This window comes from Psammomys obesus, unplaced genomic scaffold (genome assembly GCF_907164565.1).
Source record: "Psammomys obesus unplaced genomic scaffold, mPsaObe1.curated_primary_1811, whole genome shotgun sequence".
Lineage (NCBI taxonomy): Eukaryota > Metazoa > Chordata > Mammalia > Rodentia > Muridae > Psammomys > Psammomys obesus.
In genome coordinates, this window is record NW_026595981.1 from 12,714,000 (window position 1) to 12,733,441 (window position 19,442).

At 45.0% G+C, this 19,442-nt stretch overlaps 1 protein-coding gene across 2 annotated transcripts; it reads left to right on the forward strand.

Moving 5' to 3' along the window:
* Nucleotides 1-1,819: 1,819 nt before the first annotated feature.
* On the forward strand, nt 1,820-17,874 carry Vezf1 (vascular endothelial zinc finger 1). Of its 2 annotated transcripts, none has more exons than XM_055620174.1 (6): nt 1,820-1,995; nt 6,308-7,002; nt 7,736-7,799; nt 9,469-9,670; nt 11,798-11,956; nt 14,885-17,874. In XM_055620174.1, the coding sequence occupies exons 1-6, from the start codon at nt 1,963-1,965 to the stop codon at nt 15,310-15,312; spliced, it is 1,581 nt and encodes a 526-aa protein (XP_055476149.1). In that variant the 5' UTR covers nt 1,820-1,962; the 3' UTR covers nt 15,313-17,874. The 2 variants fall into 2 exon arrangements, with proteins under 2 accessions (XP_055476149.1, XP_055476150.1); XM_055620175.1 differs by having other exon boundaries at nt 9,487-9,670.
* Nucleotides 17,875-19,442: the final 1,568 nt, after the last annotated feature.

Genomic DNA, 19,442 nt, shown 5'->3' on the forward strand with positions numbered 1-19,442 from the left:
GATTACAGTTTAAAATAGCAGCTAAAGAGAAGCAGTTATGCATGGGAGGAGGGAAAGCAAACATACACAGAGACCTTGAAGGTGTAAGGCAGGGAAAAAGCAGAGACTGGTATCCATTGAATGAAAATGCAAGGACATACTATGTCCAAGGTCAGCAAGAACATATTTTGTCTTGTTCCTTGGGTTTCATCCTCTTTCTTTAGTTTACATAAACATGCTTCCTGAAATGTCAAATGAGACTGATAGACACAGGGGACATGCAGCAGTTTAGCTGAGAGATATATATCAGAAACTAATTTTCTGTCCCTCCTGTCTTAGGCTGACCAGTTCTCTGGTGGTTACTGCTATTGATCCATCCAAATTGCTGGAGTTCTCGGTCATACCCAAAGCCTCCAGGCAGTATCTAATGGGGAGTCAACTCTAAAAGGAACCAGACCATCATTTCCCAGCCCCTTTATTCTGGTGACTGATGGAAGAGTGGGAGAGGAATATATTTGCTTGTCTAATGGACAGAAAAACAGATCAAGTTACTGTACCTCTCCTCTTTATTCTGCAACTATGCTATTTGGATGGTATATATATTGGGGGAAGTTGAAGATGTGTCTTTCTTTAGAAGTGTCTAGAAGTAATAAGTTTGAAATATGTTGAAGTCTTGAAATAATGTACCCATCTGAGGAAAATTTTAAAACTAGTTTATAAAAATACCATAGATGGAGCCTGCCCCCTCATTTCCCCACCGCAGATTTCTTGGACTAGAGACACATGTTTAATAATAGCTTGTCTATGATATTCACAGTAGCTACCTCTATGTGAGGAAAGGATAGCAAACATTCAAGACATCATACGGGCTTATGATCTACAGATTCCAACCAGTAGCAGTGCTGGCTGACTCCCACACAGAAGACTGGGAACTGCAGAGGCTGGGGTCACCTCAGCGACATCTGACGCTGTCCAACCAGAAGTCTGACTTTTGTGAATGTGTGTGTGTGGGGGGGGCGTTGAATAGTGTACTAAAAGACTGAAATACTTGGTTTCTATACTTTCTCGTTTGTTTTCATTGTTTTTAACCCTGGCGGGAGAGGGGTTTTTAAGCAGAATTTCCTGTGTCTGGAGTGAAAGGGAAGGATGGGAAAGCGCAGTCCCATCACCCAAGAATAACCCAGTAATGACATCTGAAAGCGTGGGAAGTGTTTCCCGCCACACTCGGCTGTACCCTAGTGGAATTCCCTGCTCAAACTGGAAGGCCACGCAAAGGGTGATGGTGATATCACATAGCAAGAGCGCTAAGGGCTTAGCTGGCCAGGAATGAAAATACCCGAGGGTAGGGGGACACTAAAGGCCAGCGTCCCCTAGTTCGTAGGTGGAAGCTGTGATGTGCTTGACCGACCGAAGAGCCAGGTGACCAACCGGAGCTCTGACTGCCGTTGAGGGCATGATAGCGACTCGACGCCGCTGGGCACCAAGTCAGAGTCACGCGAGGCTACCCAGCTGTGCCCAGCGGGCCAGCGCCAGACCCTGGCGTCCTCCATCTTCTCTCCTGAGCTCCCCCTGCTCCAGCTGCCTGAGCCACGGACCGCAGCATCACACACCCCCGCGGGGGGGGACGCCGCGCCCCATCCCCGCCCCCGGCCCCACCCCAGCCCCCGCGCGGGCGCCCTGACCCCACCGCCCGCGGGCACTGGCTGAGCTCCGAGGCGGCGCGCCGGCGGCGGGGACGCCCGGAGAGGGTCGGAGCGGCTGGGGGCGGCGGCGGCCGGGCCGGGGCTCCCCCCCCGCCCGCGCTCGCCGCCGCGGTGGTGCGTCCCGGAGGTTACCGGAAGTGGCCGCGCTCGGCGCTGCCATGTTGAGGAGCCGCCGCTGCCGCTGCCGCCGCCGCCGCCGCCGCTTTGTTGTCGCCTCCTCCGGCTGAGGAGGCTCCCCGAGCGGGGGGAGTGGGGAGGAGGGGGGTCGGCCGCCGCAGCCATGGAGGCCAACTGGACCGCGTTCCTGTTCCAGGTACTGGGGGCCCCGGGGGGGCCGGGGGGCAAGGGGGGCCGGGCCGGGCTCGGGCGGGCGCTCCTCCCCTCCCGGCTCCGCTCTCCGGCCCGGCCTTAATCCCCCTTTGTTTTTCCGCCCGCCCGCTCCGGCGGAGCCCGGCGGCTGAGGTGAAAGGAGGCGGCCTCACGGGGTGCGGGGGAGAAGCAGGCCTCGGGGTGAACCCGGGGCCCCCCCAAGCACACACGCACACACACACCCTTCCCTCCCGCCCCGAAGGGGAAGGGAGGAGGCCGGCCGCTGTCACCACCCCGCGGCCCAGAGAAAGGAGGGCGCCGGGCCGCTGGCAAGCGCGGGCCGCTCGGCCACTGCGCGCCCGACCCGGGCCGCGCGGCGCAGCCCGGGGGTCCCCGGGTCCTGCTCCCACTCCCCGTCCATCCTTCGCTCGCGCTTTCGCGTCACCTCTCTTTTTGTGCGTGTGCTTGTGTGTTGACTTTCTGACCCTCCTCCCACATCCCGCGAATAGCGGGTATCTCTGGCTTCGCCGCCACTCCCCCTTCTCGCCGCCCCCTCGGGTGTCCCCGGCCGGGGGTGTTGCGAGCGTCCTTCCCCTCTGCAAACTTTTCTCCGTTCCCAGCCCAAGTCCTAGCCGAGCCCCGGCGGCTGGTCCCCTCGCCTCTGTCCAGCTGTCCGGCCGCAGACTCATTGAGCTTGGGGAATCCCCGGGCCGGCGGGGCCGGGCGGGGGCGGGGAGCGGCGGGGGCCGGGACTCCTGCAGGCCCGACCTTCTCCGGAGCGCGGCTCGCTCCTCTCGCTCGCGCCCCGCTCGAGCGTTCGCTCCGGCCCAGTGTGCGACAGGGAGCGGAGAGCGAGCGCTGAGTCCGTGTACAAAGCCCCCCGAGGAGTCGCTCGTGGAGTGTAGGGGTCTTCGCATCTTTTGCCAGAGACTTCGAAGCCACTGTGGCGGATACTTTGGCCAGACCCATTCCCTGCCACTTTAATGCGGGACCCCTGTTTGCAACTTTCTTTTTTTTTTTTTTTCTCTCACTCCCTACTTCGTTTCTGTTTGCAAATGCATTGATGAGCAGTAGCGATGAGCTCACGCAGAAACTTCAGAACCGAAGGTTACGAAGCTGGTCGTTTTTAAAGTGTGTTCTTCCCGCCTGCCTCTTTGAGTTATTTTCCTAAATACTTCGTGAAATTCCAAGCGCATAGCTTGGGCGCTTGAAACCTTTGGAAATGCAGAATCTTCTAAAGATTATCCTCGCAGCATCTGGTCCCATCCCGATGGAGTTAATACAGGGAATTGGAGAATTCAAAATTACCCATTGTGTAATCTGGCTTGTCGTATTAAGACGTATTTCAAATGTGGGCATTTTGATTTTAAGTAATTAATGAAATAAACGGGGTTACTAAAACTGGAAAGTCTTAAGCTTTTGGAACTCGTGAACGTCAAACTTTATCATCCTGATCTAGTATTGGTTTATTATGCTTTGAAGAGCTTGTTAATAAAGTGATGATCAGCTTAAGAATGAATGCATTGGCAAAGAAATACAGAACTAGTTGGCATGGGGGTTGGTGCAAAGATGGCAAATGCTCTCTTTAGAAGAAGCTTACAAATAGTTATTTAATAGTAAAGGACCGATGAGCCTCGGAAGTGGTTTAAACGGTATCAGACTGAGTATCTGTAAACCTAATGGAGACCAAACAAAACAAGTTCTTCACGTAAAGGAGAAACCCACAATTCATCTTTGGGAAGCTAGTTCAAAGATCCCACGAAATACTTTTGAAAGCTATTTAAACTATTTTCCCCCCCTGGATAAAACTAATGCCAACCTGTTAATTTTCTCCACCTGGTGAGGAAATGTGAACGCTCTTATTGATCTCAGACATTTGGTTTGTGCTGTGAAAATTTAGGGTTGAGGACAATGAGTGAAGAGACTTTCAGTCTTTCCTATGGGAAGGTACAAATAGACATTGAATTCCAGTTTTCAGTAACTTTCACTGGGGACATGAAGAATTAAACTCTGTTTCTTGGAGCATCCTGTTGAATTTATATCTTTAAGCAGTTTTTAATAACCTGCTTGCCTTCCAGATAACATGATGGAAAGTGAAAGTGTAGCTCTTAAAATATGTGATGGATGATTCTTCTAACAGGACATTCAAGATCTGACTCACCCATGCTAATTTGTTTCAGTACAAAATCTTTTACCCTCTGGCCATGGAGATCTCATGGTTCCACATCCTACCACCCTGGGTGATGAAGTAACATTTGTTTTGTTTTTTTTTGCCAGTCCCAGAAAAGGGAAAGCTTGAGCAGGGTTAGAGCTGTGCACTTGAGTTAGAAGGTGAAACTTAAAGTTTGCTGTGATGATGCTAGTCTCATAAAAGTTTACCGAGGACTTACATTTGAGAAATAAATCACTTCATTGAAGGCGGGCCACGGTTGTCATTTAACTCTCTCCCTTAGAGAACAAGTTGAGGAAAATTGCGCTCTTAGCCAGCTTCATAGAGAAGTGTGGGCTCCTAGCAATCTTCAGAGAGTCCTTGAGTGGTCCTCCAGTATTTCACTCAAGAAACAGGGACCCGGTGTGACCCTCATGAGTGAGCATCAGCAATGCTGCAAACGTAATTTTTACTGCACAAACTTCTGAATTGGTAACCTGACAGTAATTTCTTTTAGTCCTTCATCCTGCTAATGGTTGTTTAGAGTTGAAAAATAGCTCAAATGTTATAAGTTTGAACTTTGTCCAGAAGATTTGCATTCCGAAGCGTCTGATCTGTTAGCCTTTGAAATTGTATATCTTGAGCTTGCTTTAGCCCTTAACTGTTTGCATTCTGTGTGGAAACTTGGGTACCTTAGCTCGAAAAAGAGTAAGATCAGAGACCAGATTCTGTGAAGTTTCTGCTGAAGTCATCTGGGGAGGTAGATCCCAAGTTACAAGAGCCTCACAAATTAAATGAAAAATGAGCTGTGATTCAGTGTGAGCCTTAAATCTGGAAAGACACCCATTAGTATCTACAATTTCTAGCATCATTCTAAAGCCTGAAGGACATTTATTTCAAAGTTGTTACATTCAGACTCCTACCTTTGGGTACCACGTGTCCTGACCTTTGGGGGAGAGTGGCTCCAGGCATAGCCGCTGACCTGTCACTGAGTGAATGTGTGGGCTAGATGTTCTTGGCCATCAGAGGAGCTCTGCCAGCCTCCTTGGGTGTTTGTTGGTTTGTTTTCTGTGCCTTTAATCAACCTAGCTAATCAAGTGACTATAGACTGACTGGTGAGAAAAACCATTTGACGTGTCTAAGATGGTGGGATAGGCTCTTCCTAGGATGTTATATGTTAACTCTTAGAATGATCCTTTTAGGATTATGAAACTCAAGCACAGGGGCTTGGGCTCACTGTCAAGTATTTAAAAAATAATGTTGGTGAACAACAGCATATTAGGAAGATATTTCAAGAACTTTTTCCATTGTTTTCTAAAATTTCTAAGTGGTGGTCCAGCTATAGTTTTGAAGTAGAGAAGCATATCTTAACAGCATACATCTAGTATTTTATCAAAACCCTCTTTCTGGAAGAGGATGGACGTGACCGTGGTTGCGGTTTGGTTTTCTTTTACTAGTGTTGGCAAAGGACACAGACCCTAGTGGAGGATCCCTGAGCTGAGAAACACCTGACAGGCGTCTTGCCACTCTCACAGCTGCCTTCCCAGTTGATAAATGGCGGCCTCCACGCCAGCCACATCTTTAGTTAAGTGATGAGCTTTATAAGTAAAGGGAACAGCTAGCATATGTATTCACAGAGCTACATTCCTTTCACTGCTTAGCAGCCCCTTTCTCAGGCACTAGTTTTCTTCTGAAAGACAGGGAGAGACTTTGGTGCTTTTTCTGTCCTGAGTAACGGACAGCAGATGATTGTGTTAGTCGTGGACAGAGTTTGTATGTTGATGCAGCCTAAGGTATTGTTCAATATTCAGTCTGGCATGTACTTTTTTTGACAAGTTATTTAAACTTGGTTTCTGTATCGGCAGTCAAATACACAGTGGTTTCATCAGCTTCTATGTCTCTCCTGAGCAAGGGTAGTGTACACTTTAGCCCACTGTTTGAGAGTAAGATTGCTGTCAGCAATGTAGATGCACAAAAATCTTGATCAGCAGCGGTTTTCAGTGCGCTGTAACTGGAGCTCTCGAGGGCGGGTGGTCATTGCAGCTCTGTTGCAGAGAGCAGCTCACGGGCTCCTGGACTGTCTCCTCCTCTCTTTCCTGTCTGGAGCATATGGAGTGTTAGGGTCACCGTGGAGACTCAATTTCTCAAGTGTAAATGTTTGTTTTAGGCCCACGAAGCCTCCCATCACCAACAACAGGCAGCGCAGAACAGCTTGCTGCCCCTCCTGAGTTCCGCTGTGGAGCCCCCTGATCAGAAACCGTTGCTTCCAATACCAATAACTCAGAAACCTCAGGCTGCACCAGAAACATTAAAGGATGCCATTGGGATTAAAAAAGAAAAACCCAAAACTTCATTTGTGTGCACTTACTGCAGTAAAGCATTCAGGGACAGCTACCACCTGAGGCGCCACCAGTCCTGCCACACAGGGATCAAGTTGGTGTCTCGGGCAAAGAAAACCCCCACCACGGTGGTTCCCCTTATCTCCACCATCGCTGGGGACAGCAGCCGAACTTCGTTGGTTTCAACTATTGCAGGCATCTTGTCAACAGTCACTACATCTTCCTCGGGCACCAACCCCAGTAGCAGCGCCAGTACCACAGCCATGCCTGTGCCCCAGTCTGTCAAGAAACCCAGTAAGCCTGTCAAGAAGAACCATGCCTGTGAGATGTGTGGGAAGGCCTTCCGGGATGTGTACCACCTCAATCGGCACAAGCTTTCCCATTCGGACGAAAAGCCCTTTGAGTGTCCTATCTGTAATCAGCGCTTCAAGAGGAAGGACCGCATGACTTACCATGTGAGATCTCATGAAGGAGGCATCACCAAACCCTATACTTGCAGTGTTTGTGGGAAAGGCTTCTCAAGGTACCACATTTTGCTTTGCTTTTCATTATGGTATCTGTGAGCTTCAGTTTGTGTCTGTGGTCCTGGTTTACGTGGGAAGATATATGAGCAGGTCTGCATTGCTAGAGGAGGTTGGTAATGCGTATGATGTATTTAGGTCTGACTCTGGTTTGGTGTGATTGACAAGTGGAGACACAGCAGTTAAGCTGTGTCATTAAGGAGGTACTTTGGTAGCTCCAGGCCTTCTTTTGGCACCTGGATTCTTATCACTCCAAAAATCCTATCACTTTCTAGTTCAGTTGGAGAACTGGATATAAGGATCACTGTGCAAATTAAAGAAACTTTCCTGTTAGTTGGGATGACCTTGGATATTTTTAATGCAACTTTTAGGAGGATCTTTCTCCTACCTCTGCCCTCCCCATTTTTAAATTTGTGTGCTATTTCATTTTTTTTTTTTTTTTTAAAGAGCTATTAGAGTTAACACAGTGGTACTTATTCCTGGTATTAGGACTAAAATTTGAGTGTTTGTGATTGTAAAGAGTCAGGACTTAATATGAGTGGAAGGAAAATAGCAGTGAAGGGGTTAAGATTTGTGTTCATGGTTGGAAAGGTGAGGTGATTTGCAGTGAGGGCTGAGGGTTGTAGTTCTTGCTTTCTGCAGGACATTCCCCTACAGTCCGCCAAGGTGCAGGGTCACATGCGTAGCATTCTTTCTGTGTGTTTGTTACACCCTCTGCTTGAAACTCTTTTACAGGCCTGACCACCTCAGCTGTCATGTCAAACATGTGCATTCAACAGAAAGACCCTTCAAATGCCAAGTAAGAGTTAAAATGACTTATCTTTAACATAGCACTTGGTGCACATTGTCTAGAAAGCTGGAGCTAGTCAAGTCTCATGGTCCTCCAAGGCCTTCAAGGCACTGGTTGGCATGAATGTGCGTCATTGGAATTCTAGTTTTGTGATATGTAAGGCAGTATATTTTGTAGTAAAAGATGGGTTTTTTTTTGTTTTTTTGTTTTTTTGTTTTTTTTTTTTTTGTGTAACTGCATTTTCCTTTTCTTAAGCAATGACTTTTTTGTGGTGTTAGAGGGGAATTTTTTTTAAAGATTTATTTATTTTATTATATAAGCAATGTTCTGTCTTCATGTACGCCTGAATGGCAGAAGAAGGCACTAGATCTGCCTAGATGGTTGTGAGCCACCGTGTGGTTGCTGGGACTTGAACTGAGGACCTCTGGAAGAGCAAGTACTGCTCTTAACCTCTGAGCCATCTCTCCAGCCCTGGAATTTTTGTTTTTGTAATTAAAAAAAAAAAAAAAAACTTACTTTATATGTAAAAACTTACTTTCTATGTACGTGTGTATACCTAAGTGTATGTATGTGTTCCGTGTGTGTGCAGGAACCTGAGTAGGTCAGAAGAGGGCAATCAACTCCTGGAACTAGAGCATAGAGGGTTGTGAACCGCTACGTGGGTGCTAGGAACTGAACTTGCGTTTTCTACAAGAGTAGGCACTGCTCTGAACTGCTGAGCCCCGTCTGTAATTTCTCTTTAAGATTTATTTTTCAATGTCATGTGTATGAATGTTTGCCTGCATGTACATATGTGCACCACGTGCATGTCTGGTGCCCTGGAACGGGAGTTCCAGGTGCTTGTGAGGCACCCGGGTCCTCTGCAGGAGCAGCCAGTGCTCTTAAACAGTCAGCTGTCTTTCTAGCCTGGAGAAGGAGAGAATTCTATATTGCACTTTCTCTTATCCTTGGGATGACTCACTATTTACTAGATTTTTGTGTGCTGTTGCCAAATTGGAAAATTTGAAAATATATATTTATATTGGTGATTTTATTAGGCATAAATTGTTATAGTGAAAAAGTTAAGAATTTTGCTAAATCAAATGACTGATTTAGACATTGTCAATTCTACTTTATTGCTGGAAGTTCTTTAGTGCTCCTTTCAGTTGTTTGTTAATGACTGATTTTATTACGTCAATGACTTAAATTCTAAGACAAGTCTAATTGGAAGAAGGTTGCTAGCTAGTACTATGCATATCAGGTGCTTAATCTGCCAGGACTTTTGTGATAGGTGTTGACCCTGTTCCATAGAGACATCAGCTAGATCGTCTTGTTCAGCATTCCACTGTTTAGTAGCTTGGAAAACTCAGTTTGAATCCAGGCTTTTGTTTCGTCTTATTCTTGCAGGGATGGGAACTGAACCCATGAGGCAGGCACTGAGTCCCATCCCAGCTCTAAATCTAGCTTTAACTGAGTATGAGCCTCATGTCTTTTCATTACTCTGTGTTGATATGTTTTCTTCCTCCAAAATAGAAGCATCTAAAATTCACCAGATGTTCTAGTATGATCTGTGATTCTCAATAACACGTGCAATGAAAATTATACTAGTTCAGCCAGCCTGCTGATGCCAGTAGGGGGAATGTGTAAAATATACGTACTTTAAAATGAGTTGAACAGGATAGTCTATATTTAAAAAAAGTTTTCCTCCCTCATGCAGACGTGCACTGCTGCCTTTGCCACCAAAGACAGACTCCGGACACACATGGTGCGCCACGAGGGCAAGGTTTCCTGTAACATCTGCGGGAAGCTCCTGAGTGCAGCATACATCACCAGCCACCTAAAGACGCACGGGCAAAGCCAAAGCATCAACTGCAACACGTGTAAACAAGGCATCAGCAAAAGTAGGTGACGCTGCAGATTGTTTTGCATTTCATATTGTTGACAATCTAGGCTTTTTTCAATGTGTCAGGGATAACCGAGACTGTGCTCTCAGGACTATATTAACGTTCATCCTGTTTCCTCCCATCACCAAAATAGGCAAGCGGGCATCAACGGAGCACACGTTGGTATCGGAACTGTGCTTTGAATACATGTACGCAAACAGCAGTGTTACGCTTTCCATTCATTTGCTTCTAGCCCCACACTTGTCTACTACTCATTATACCCGTGGAGCAGAATTTCTTCCCAGCTATCTCAGTGCTGTTGTTGATGAGGGCTGAGTAAGCTCTGGTGCTCAGAACCACAGCAGCTGAGGGCGGTGGTTCACACCTATATTCTGAGAGCATGGGGGTGTGAAAACAGAGTATCAGAAGTTCAAGATCAGAGCTGGCTATAGGATACATTGGAGGCCAGCCTGAGCTACATGAGACCCTATCTCAAAATAATATAATATAGTATAGTAATAATAAACTTGAGTTAAGTGTGGTGGCATATACTTACAATCCTAGCACTTGGGAGATGGAACCAGGAGGATCCGGAGTTCAAGGCTAGCATCACTAACAGAAACAGTTTGAGTGAGACCAGCCTGAGCTACATGAGCCCTTTTCTCTATACACATGTATGGACACACACACAGGAACACGGGCACATGGAGAGGGGATATCATAATGTTTGAAGATCTGAATATTTGACTTGTCTTAAGTTCAGAGTTGAAGACAAAATATTTCAGAGACATGGATACATTTTAATACTTAATTTACCCAATGTTTTGTTTTAAAAATTTCCCTAACCACTAGAAGAAAGCTATTTTCATAATTCTGTATCTTATTACTTATGTACTTCATGTAACAGAAATGTCAGATTCTATAAATAAATGAGCATGAAGGGCTTATGTAAATGGGAATGTTTAATTTTTTTTTCATTTTGTTTTGTTTTTGTAGCCTTGGCTGGCATGAAACTCAGATATCTGCCTTCCTCTGCCTCCTAAGTACTAGATTTAAAGGTATGTGCCACCCCACTTGGCTAAGTTTAATGCGTTTGTGCATCTTTATGAGTATATTGGGTTCATTAGCATGTTATACTTTATAAAAGTTCACTTTTAATGTTTGTCTTTGTGGTTAAATGTATTTGATAGTTTATTGAATGGTGAACCCATGCTAACATCTAACTTCCTTTTTCAAAGATAATTCCTTTTTAATTTAGCAAAGAATTAATTTCTTCCTTATGTTAGTTTTCTCTGGTTCTGTAGACTATTGAAAATTTTTATTTAGTGTGTGTACACACACATGGCATAGGGCAAGGAAGTCAGAGGGAACTTTGGGGAGTAGGTTTTCTCCTTTCATTACAGTCCCAGGGATTGAGCTCAGGTCATTGGGCTTAGTGCCAGGTGCCTTTACCTGCTGAGCCATCTTGCTGGCCCTAGTTTTCTGTTTCTTAGCAAACTTATTTGTCTTGTTCGATATAGATACAAGCAGGAAAAAGGATGCACTACATTAAGAGTTGTTAGTTAAAATGGGTGACAGTGGCTCACACCTGTAATCCCAGCACTGTGGGAGGCAGAGGCAGGCAGATCTCTGTGAATTCGAGGCCAGCCTGGTCTACAAAGAGAGTCCAGGACAGTCAAGGCTGTCAGAGAAAACCCTGTCTCACAAATTAAAAAAAAAAAAAAAAAAAAAAAAAAGAGCCATTAGTTAAATGGTAGTGGTCATAGAGGCACAAGGAGTTGAAGCATCTAGGTTTGGTTGTTTTTCTTTGCTTTTTTTGTTTGGTTGGTTTTTTGAATAGGGTCTCACTATAGTTTTGGCTGGTTTAGAACTCACAATATAGATCATCAGACTGGCTGAGAACTCATAGAGATCCACCTGCCTCCTGAGCACTGGGATTAAAGGTGTATACCACCATGCCTGGCTGGGGTTTCTTTGCGTCTGTTTTGACAGGGTCTTATGCCCCAAATGGAAGCCAGAGCTTCCTGCATGCTAACCAAGCACTGTAACAGCTGACCTATGTCTGTAGCTCCTAGGTTTGCATTTGAAAATATGACCGCACTTTCTCAAAGTAAACACAATGTTTGTGGTTTGTTTTTGGAATAGCATGCATGAGTGAAGAGACCAGCAATCAGAAGCAGCAGCAGCAACAGCAGCAGCAGCAGCAGCAGCAGCAACAACAGCAACAACATGTGACGAGCTGGCCAGGGAAGCAGGTAGAGACACTGAGACTGTGGGAAGAAGCCGTCAAAGCCAGAAAGAAAGGTAAGAAGGGGCTTCTAGTGCTGCCGGTGTGGCTCCAGAGGCATGCAATTTAGAACTCCAGGTGATGGAAGAGGAGCACAGCAGTGTAGGAGTCTGGCTGCACAGTGCTGCTTACTGGGTCGTTCTCGGTACAGTGTAATTATTAGCATCAGAGCTTCTATTTAGGTTTTTCTTGTTGGGGAAAGTCCTCAGTGCTTCCTGACATGTTCTTTCTGTGAATTTACTTTTTGTTACATATGCAGTCAAGGTTGGTATGCTTACAGTTCCTTTTTATGGCAGGGTCCTTGTGTTATGGGCTCCTTTTTGTTATTGTTTTGATTTGAGGCAGGGCCTTTCGACATAGCCCTGGCTGTCGTGGAACTCTCTTTGCAGACCAAGCTAGCCTCGAAATCACAGAGATCCATCTGCCTCTGCCTTCCATGTGCTGGAATTAAAGGCATGTACCACAATGCCTGCCATGGGCTCCTTTTTTAATTTCTAAAATAGTCTCAACTTTTGAGGTGGTTGAGCTGTTCGTGTTCATTTTCTCGTAGCCAATTTTCTGTTTCCTCGGGCTGTTCCTGCATTTGATTATTTGGTGTATAATTCAGAACTTACTGTCCTGCTGTCTTTTCTCTTGGCTCTTGGTCTCTCCTTTAGCCCTTCACAGGACTGACCCTACCTTAACATATCTGCACCTCTGTGGTTGAGGACTTAGTTAGTTGGACAAGTTGAGAATGAGGATAACTGTGTAGTAGTTGAAAGTCATATTGTGAAGGATATTTTCACTAGAGAAGGAGTAAAAGTCTTTGAAGTCACCGTAAAGGATGCTTGAGAACTGGGGAACAGTTCAGTGGTAAACACTTGCCTTCTATGTACAGTACCAAAAGTTTGATCCTCTAGAGTGAAAAGAAGACTGGAGGGGAGGCAGGGAAGTGGCCCACGAGACAGAAACGCCTTCCTTTGAGCAGAGCATGAGAAGAACCTCAGCAGTGGCGCCATCACCCAGGAAGCAGGAAGCGAGCAGCCTTCTTCCATTCCCACTCCGTGCACGCTTGTGTTCACTGTTGGAGTGCTGTTTGCTTTGCACAATAAGACTTGATTGTTTAGCTCATCTTCTGACCTTCATTAAACAAAATGCTATTGTGTTCCCATTTGTAGCTGGAGTCTTTCTCTGTTAGTAAACATCACATTTTGGGAGAGAGGAGACTGCAATATTGAAAACCTAAACTTGAATCAGAAATGTCACTTTTTTGTTTGTTTTTGAGACAGGGTCTCACTATGTAGCCCTAGCTGGCCTGGAGCTCCCTACATAGACCAGGCTGGCCTCAAACCCAGAGATTCGTACCCAGCCAGAAGTGCCCTTTAAATATTAGACCTGAATAAAATTTAAATTCCCAAACTTGGATGAAAATCAGATAATCACAGAGGAAGCTTTTTAACTTCATAAGTTTCCCAGGTTCCATTTCAGTTTCTCTATTGACTGTCACAGCAATCTATTTAAAAAGAAAGCCTCCGTAGATGGTTTCCATCATCAGTCCTGTTTGGCAGCTCCTACTATGTAGTGTGAAGCATACCAGATAAAGTCAGACCAATCATAGAAGAACTGCTTACTGACCTGAAGCATTCAGCCCCGGTGTGGACCCTGTGCACACCTCCAGTCGTAATTTGAATGGGTGTCATGGGTCTGTCTCCTTATTGCCATTTTATGGCATATTGATAGGTGGTGTTGAATTTTCTTGAGGGGAGTGGAATGGGGTGTTACCTTCCAGAGATTTTTTTCTTTTCTTTTTTTAATGAAGATGTAATAATTACGTGTCTGAAGTTTTACCTGAATGTATGTCTGTGCACTGTGTGTATTCCTGCCAGCAGAAGCCTGACTAGGGCTTTTAGATCCCCTGGAACTAGAGTTGTGAGCCCCCATGTAGGTGCTGGTAATTGAGCCCAGGTCATCTGCCAGAGTAAAATATGGTCTGAACTGTGAGGCAGCTCTCCAGCCCCAGGGAGCTTTCAAAGAGCTGTTCAGGCATTGCTGGGTAACAAGGACTGGGGTTTCCCAGCATGCCACAGGATTTCCTTGTCTTAGTGAGTCCTTCTTGGTACGCTTAGTAGTGTGTATCATGTGTATAGGTAGAAGATATATCAGCACTAAAAAGAAGAGGAAGTAGAAGTTAGAGGGAAAGAAGAACACAATCATGAGTAGTAGCATTCCCATAATGCAAGAAGCTGTATTAGCCAGGCTTGATGGATAAAGCTTTTAATCCCAGCACTGGGGAGGTAGAGGCAGGTGGATGATCTTTGAGGCCAGCCTGGTCTACAGAGCTAGTTCTGGGATAGCCAGGGCTATGTAATAAGACCCTGTCTCAAAAAGAAAAGAAAAGAAACATTATAAACTACATCATTATTTAACTTAGTTTTCTTCTGACTCACACAGACACAGAAATAGTGTTTATCATTCTTTACCCATTTTAAAACTCAACAGAATGTGGCTTCACATCTGAGAAGCCTTTACCATGCTGTATTCATGAGTAGACAGCTCTGTGTGGACAGGCTTCCTTCCACGGGCCTGCCACTGGATGACTCTTCACAAGAAAGGTTGTAGAATTCAGGGAACTGCATGAAGATAGCTAGACCCTTAGTCCTACTTAGACTCTCTGTCCCTCAGAGAGCCGTACGGAAGTTAAGTGATCCTCTCAGCATCTCTGAGGTAGGTAAGTAAATGTGAGCTGAAATGAAAGGTTCAGGGCTGAACAAGTTGCCCAGGTCCTCCTAGTGGGAACCCTGGCCCCAGGACTGTCCTCAGGAGGTCCTCTCTTCATATTTGATCACTTGGTAGAAACTGTAATTTGATTTATTAAATGTTCTTTTTAATTAAGAGAAATTAATTCAGAAGCTGAATTTTGCTTATAGTTTTGAGAGTCTAAAGTCCCTTTTGTCTTCTCATTTTAGAAGCTGCCAACCTGTGCCAAACCTCCACGGCTGCTACGACACCTGTGACTCTCACTACTCCATTCAATATAACGTCCTCTGTGTCATCTGGGACTATGTCAAACCCAGTCACAGTGGCAGCTGCAATGAGCATGAGAAGTCCAGTAAATGTTTCAAGTGCAGTTAATATAACCAGCCCAATGAACATAGGGCATCCTGTAACTATAACCAGCCCATTATCCATGACCTCTCCTTTAACACTCACCACCCCAGTCAACCTCCCCACCCCTGTAACCGCCCCAGTTAATATAGCACACCCTGTCACCATCACATCTCCCATGAACCTGCCCACGCCTATGACACTGGCTGCTCCTCTCAATATAGCGATGAGGCCTGTAGAAAGCATGCCTTTTTTGCCCCAAGCTTTGCCTACATCACCACCTTGGTAAACAGTATTATAAAGTCAAAATATGGGTTAAATATTTACCAGCAACGTACTTTTAGTTGACTAAAGCTATGAAATTTGGAGGTTTTATTATGTTAGTTAATAAGAGTGTAGTAGCATTTTGCTCCAATTTGGCTGGGGTTCAAAGTAGGGTATATGTGTAAGTTACCACTGGACCACTTTAGTTTAATCAGAAACCCCCTTTAGCTGACAGCATTGCTTAAACAGGATAGTAGCTGGCAAGGTGAAATGCCAGATCTAAAACCAATCATCAAACCCATTTCAAAATGAAAAAACAAAAAAACAAAAAAAGAAAAAAAAATAAAAAAACAGCATTATTTGTTTTTAATTATTATTGTTTTTAATCCAGTAAAAACACTAGCAGAGTTTTTCCCTCTGTGAAAGGTGGATGATTTTAACCTGAAGTTCTAAACGCACAGACTGAGAGCTAGTGTAGAACTGTCTGTGTTTTTTGTTCGTATGAGTAAATAGATGCATTGTCATAATAAAATGCATTTCAGAGAATATGCATTTTACCTTTGGGAATATGTTAATTTCAGGCAGCATTCCCTATGGGAAAGGTGATACCAGCTCTGATATGCAAAGCATATGATAATTTATCATTCTAACTTCAACATATACTAGGGATTGTGACCTGATATTTGGAGTGTAAATATTGCTCAGCATATTAATCCTGATGGAATATAGCATTGTAGTTGACTTTTTAAAAAAAGAAAAAAACTTAAAAAAAAAACCAAAAACAACCAAACAAATTGTGTTTTGATGAGAAAAGGCTGCGGCTGGCTGAGGAGAAGTCAGGTGTGCACACAGCAGGCTCCTAGCAGGCCAGTGGGGCCTGTTCAGGAGCAACGAGAACTTTGGGACAGTTTAAATCTATTGCTTTAAATTGGAAGACATTGGAGGCACTGGGATGTGATATGCCCCTCTCTCTCCCAATCATCGTCTGTTGGTGTTACAACAGACACAGATGTGTTAGATGCTCACTAGAGTTTATGTCTTATATTAAATTGTATACAGTTTTTATTCTAACCACTAACTAGGTAGTATGCCCCTTCAGAACAAGCAGAGTGTATCTTTTCCCCCTTCTTCTGTTTAATCAAGTATTGTGCAGATTTGTTCAACTTTGTAAATATGGACATCGCTTTTTTTTTCCCTTTGGGGGGAAAAAAACAAAACACTTGTATCCGCTTTCTGGCGTTTTCAGGGAGGCAGCTGTCTGCATGCTCCACGGAAACCCTGCAATGATTGTGCACGTTGAGACATGTGCTTTTTGTTTCTTAGTGGGATGCTTTATCCCTGTACATACGGTAGAAACCAAAAGCTAGGGAAACAGATGCTCTTTACGCCATCATGCCACACTTCATGTTTTCAAAGCATTGTGTTAAAGAAAGGTTCATTCAAACCAAGATGCTGTAATTTTTTTTCTTTTTACATTGCAATGTGTTTGGGGTCTTTTTCATTTTTAATCTTGCAATTAAGAGAAATGGAAATGAGTTCTGTTAGCCCTGCAGAATGCATGCAGGACTGTCACACCAGATGACTTCCGTTTATACCCCACTGTGTCAGTACAAACATCAAAATACCTTGCATCTGAAGCAGACTTGCTACATCAGGGACAGGTATCTGTGTGTCATTATACAAAACAGTTCTAGGGGGATGAACTACATAGTAAAAAAAAAAAAAAATTAAAATAAATAGTACCTAGTGTAAAATAATTTTATAAATGATCTTTTGTACTTTAGGACATTAAATTGTACAACTTTTGTATATATAAAGCTTAGGAACTTTCTGTTTAGCAGGAAGGCAACACATTCCTACACTTTTAATGTATATGTTTGTTATAATGTCCATGTAAACATGCCCTATGTTTGTGCCTTTTAATTAGTTTGTCTCAATAAACAAAATGTAGAGAAAAATATGTAGCTATGGCTTTGTTACAACAGTTCTTATCCACAGTTGAAAAATGGTTTGTTTTTATGTGTAGATCATTATGTGTGAGCTACTGGAAGGGCTCATGTGGGAAAGGCCTAGAAATGGCACTGCTGAGACCTGGGGGGCAGTGGTCACATGTGGAGGAAACCCACATTTCCTGGCCTGTGCTCTGCCTGCTGGGTCCTGTCATCTGTGTTGTGCTGGCTGTCATGGTCCTTCACGGTTCAGACAGCCCAGGCTTCCTCCACAGTGGCCAAGGAGCAGTTCTCAAAGTGGGAAGGTGTGGGCCCTTCCCCCAGGCTACAGCGTGGTCCTAAGATCCTGAAAGTATTAGTTCTTACAGGGGGAGAAAAAGAGATATATACTAGAAATGATTGTTCTTTTCAATTCATTGTAAACAGGAGTGAGACTTGATTGTATGACTTCAGTTAAAATGCTATTTTGTATGCATTCTTTATTCACTTAAGAAGCTTGTCTGCAATAATAAAGCCACGTTGTGTCTTCTTTGGGGAGGGAGGAGTTGATGACAGGGCAGGGTGAGGATAGGCCACTGCAAGGGGGCACAGGCAGATTCTGTGGTGAAATCCTCCTGTGTCTTGGAACGGAAACTGAGTTGTGATGGTGATGAACTGATTCAACCATGTGCTGAAGGCACCGACGGCCACCACTCTACAAAAAGGCAGAGTATGTTTCCCTCCTGGTTGTAACCTGGTGGAGAGCTTTCCTTTATCAGACTGGCAGCTAAACAGTTGTATTAGATAATCCTCGAATCTGACATCCAGCCTGTTACGCTTGCTCTAGGGCTCGCTGCTCGGCCTGCATTTACCTTTTACTGTGTATTCATTTCCCTCCCAAGGTGTGCTCCTAAATGAAGGTTTCTATGTACTCGGATGATGATTTTACCTGTCAATACCAGCACTGTATTACTAACATGCAAAATACTGCAGATTTATTTTGACAAATTAAAGTTAACCAGTCACAACTGTTATGATGGATTGCTTAATGCTGCAGAAGCTTCCTCAGTTCACTGTGATGGTAGAGAAATGACTGAAGTACTCCTTCCTCTCCGGGTTTGCACTTCCTGGTACTGGGCTGGGAAGGGAGGGTTGGTTGGTACCGTGGTACCATGAAGAAGGGTGGGTGGAAAGGCACCAGGGTACAGTAGGGGAGTCAGCCCTGCCACACAGCTCCACTAAACTCACAGTGAGCCAGGCAAGGGTAGACATTACCCTGTCATGAAAAGCCCCCAGGGAGGTGGTTAAGGCAGACGTGAAAAGTACCCAAATGACAGTATCACTAAGTAGCAAATCAAGATTCATTTAATGGAAAAGTTTTGGGTGCCCCCAGATTTCCTGTGATAATTACTTCAGTGTCTTCATTGATTCTGAATGCAACTAGAGGAATCACGTTCCTTGCGGTGATTTGTCTTGGAATAGGGGGAGTTTTATTTCACCGAGTTGCTAGTTGATCCAGCCCTGCGTGTCTGTTTCTCTTCTTTCAGGGGCCCTGCAATTTGGTTCTCAGGTGAAACCTGAGTTCAGTATATTGAGGAGTGGAGGCTTTCACTTAATTATCCTCAAGGACCACTGGACAGAAGGTCCTTGGGCTGGCCCAGCGTCCTGCCCATTTCTTCTTTAAAGTGTTTTACAGCCTGAAAGGATACCATTTGCCACCCACGTGGATCAGTGAATCTCACCATCTCCGGCCTGGCCCTGGCAGGCAGAAGTAGAGTCCAGTTCCCTCCCGGTGTCTCTCTGCCTCTCCCTGTCTCTCCCTCCCTCCATCTCCCCCCTCCCCCCCACGCCTACTCTCCAGAGTCCTCAGATTTAATCTGCAAATGGTTTGCTGCTGTGGACCATCTGAATCAGTCCCATACCCTACACCTGCGATTAAAACAGGTTTCCATCCACAGCAGCAGTTGCTGGACGCCAATCCAACCCCAAGTTCAAGGGAGGAACAGCAAGAGCTCTTAGGCTCCAAGTCATTTTTCCAGCGCCTAGAACCTCAAATGCAATGCACCCTATTTTCACCTAGTCCTCTTGTCTTGTTTGGCCGGTGCTGGGCATCGAAGCACATAACATAATGAGCAAGTGCTCTGCAGCCCTCTCATTTCCTGTCTCCTTCACGATGATACCAGTTTAGGCGGTGCTGTCATCCAGCCTCATCTCGGGATTAAGAAAA

Bases quoted from the DNA above. Each gene is read 5' to 3' on its own strand.
- Vezf1 (XM_055620174.1), top strand. From the start codon at position 1,963: ATGGAGGCCAACTGGACCGCGTTCCTGTTCCAG. The intron at 7,800-9,468 runs GTAAGAGTTAAA...ATTTAAAAAAAG, and splicing joins AAAGACCCTTCAAATGCCAA to TTTTCCTCCCTCATGCAGAC. The intron at 11,957-14,884 runs GTAAGAAGGGGC...TTCTCATTTTAG, and splicing joins CGTCAAAGCCAGAAAGAAAG to AAGCTGCCAACCTGTGCCAA.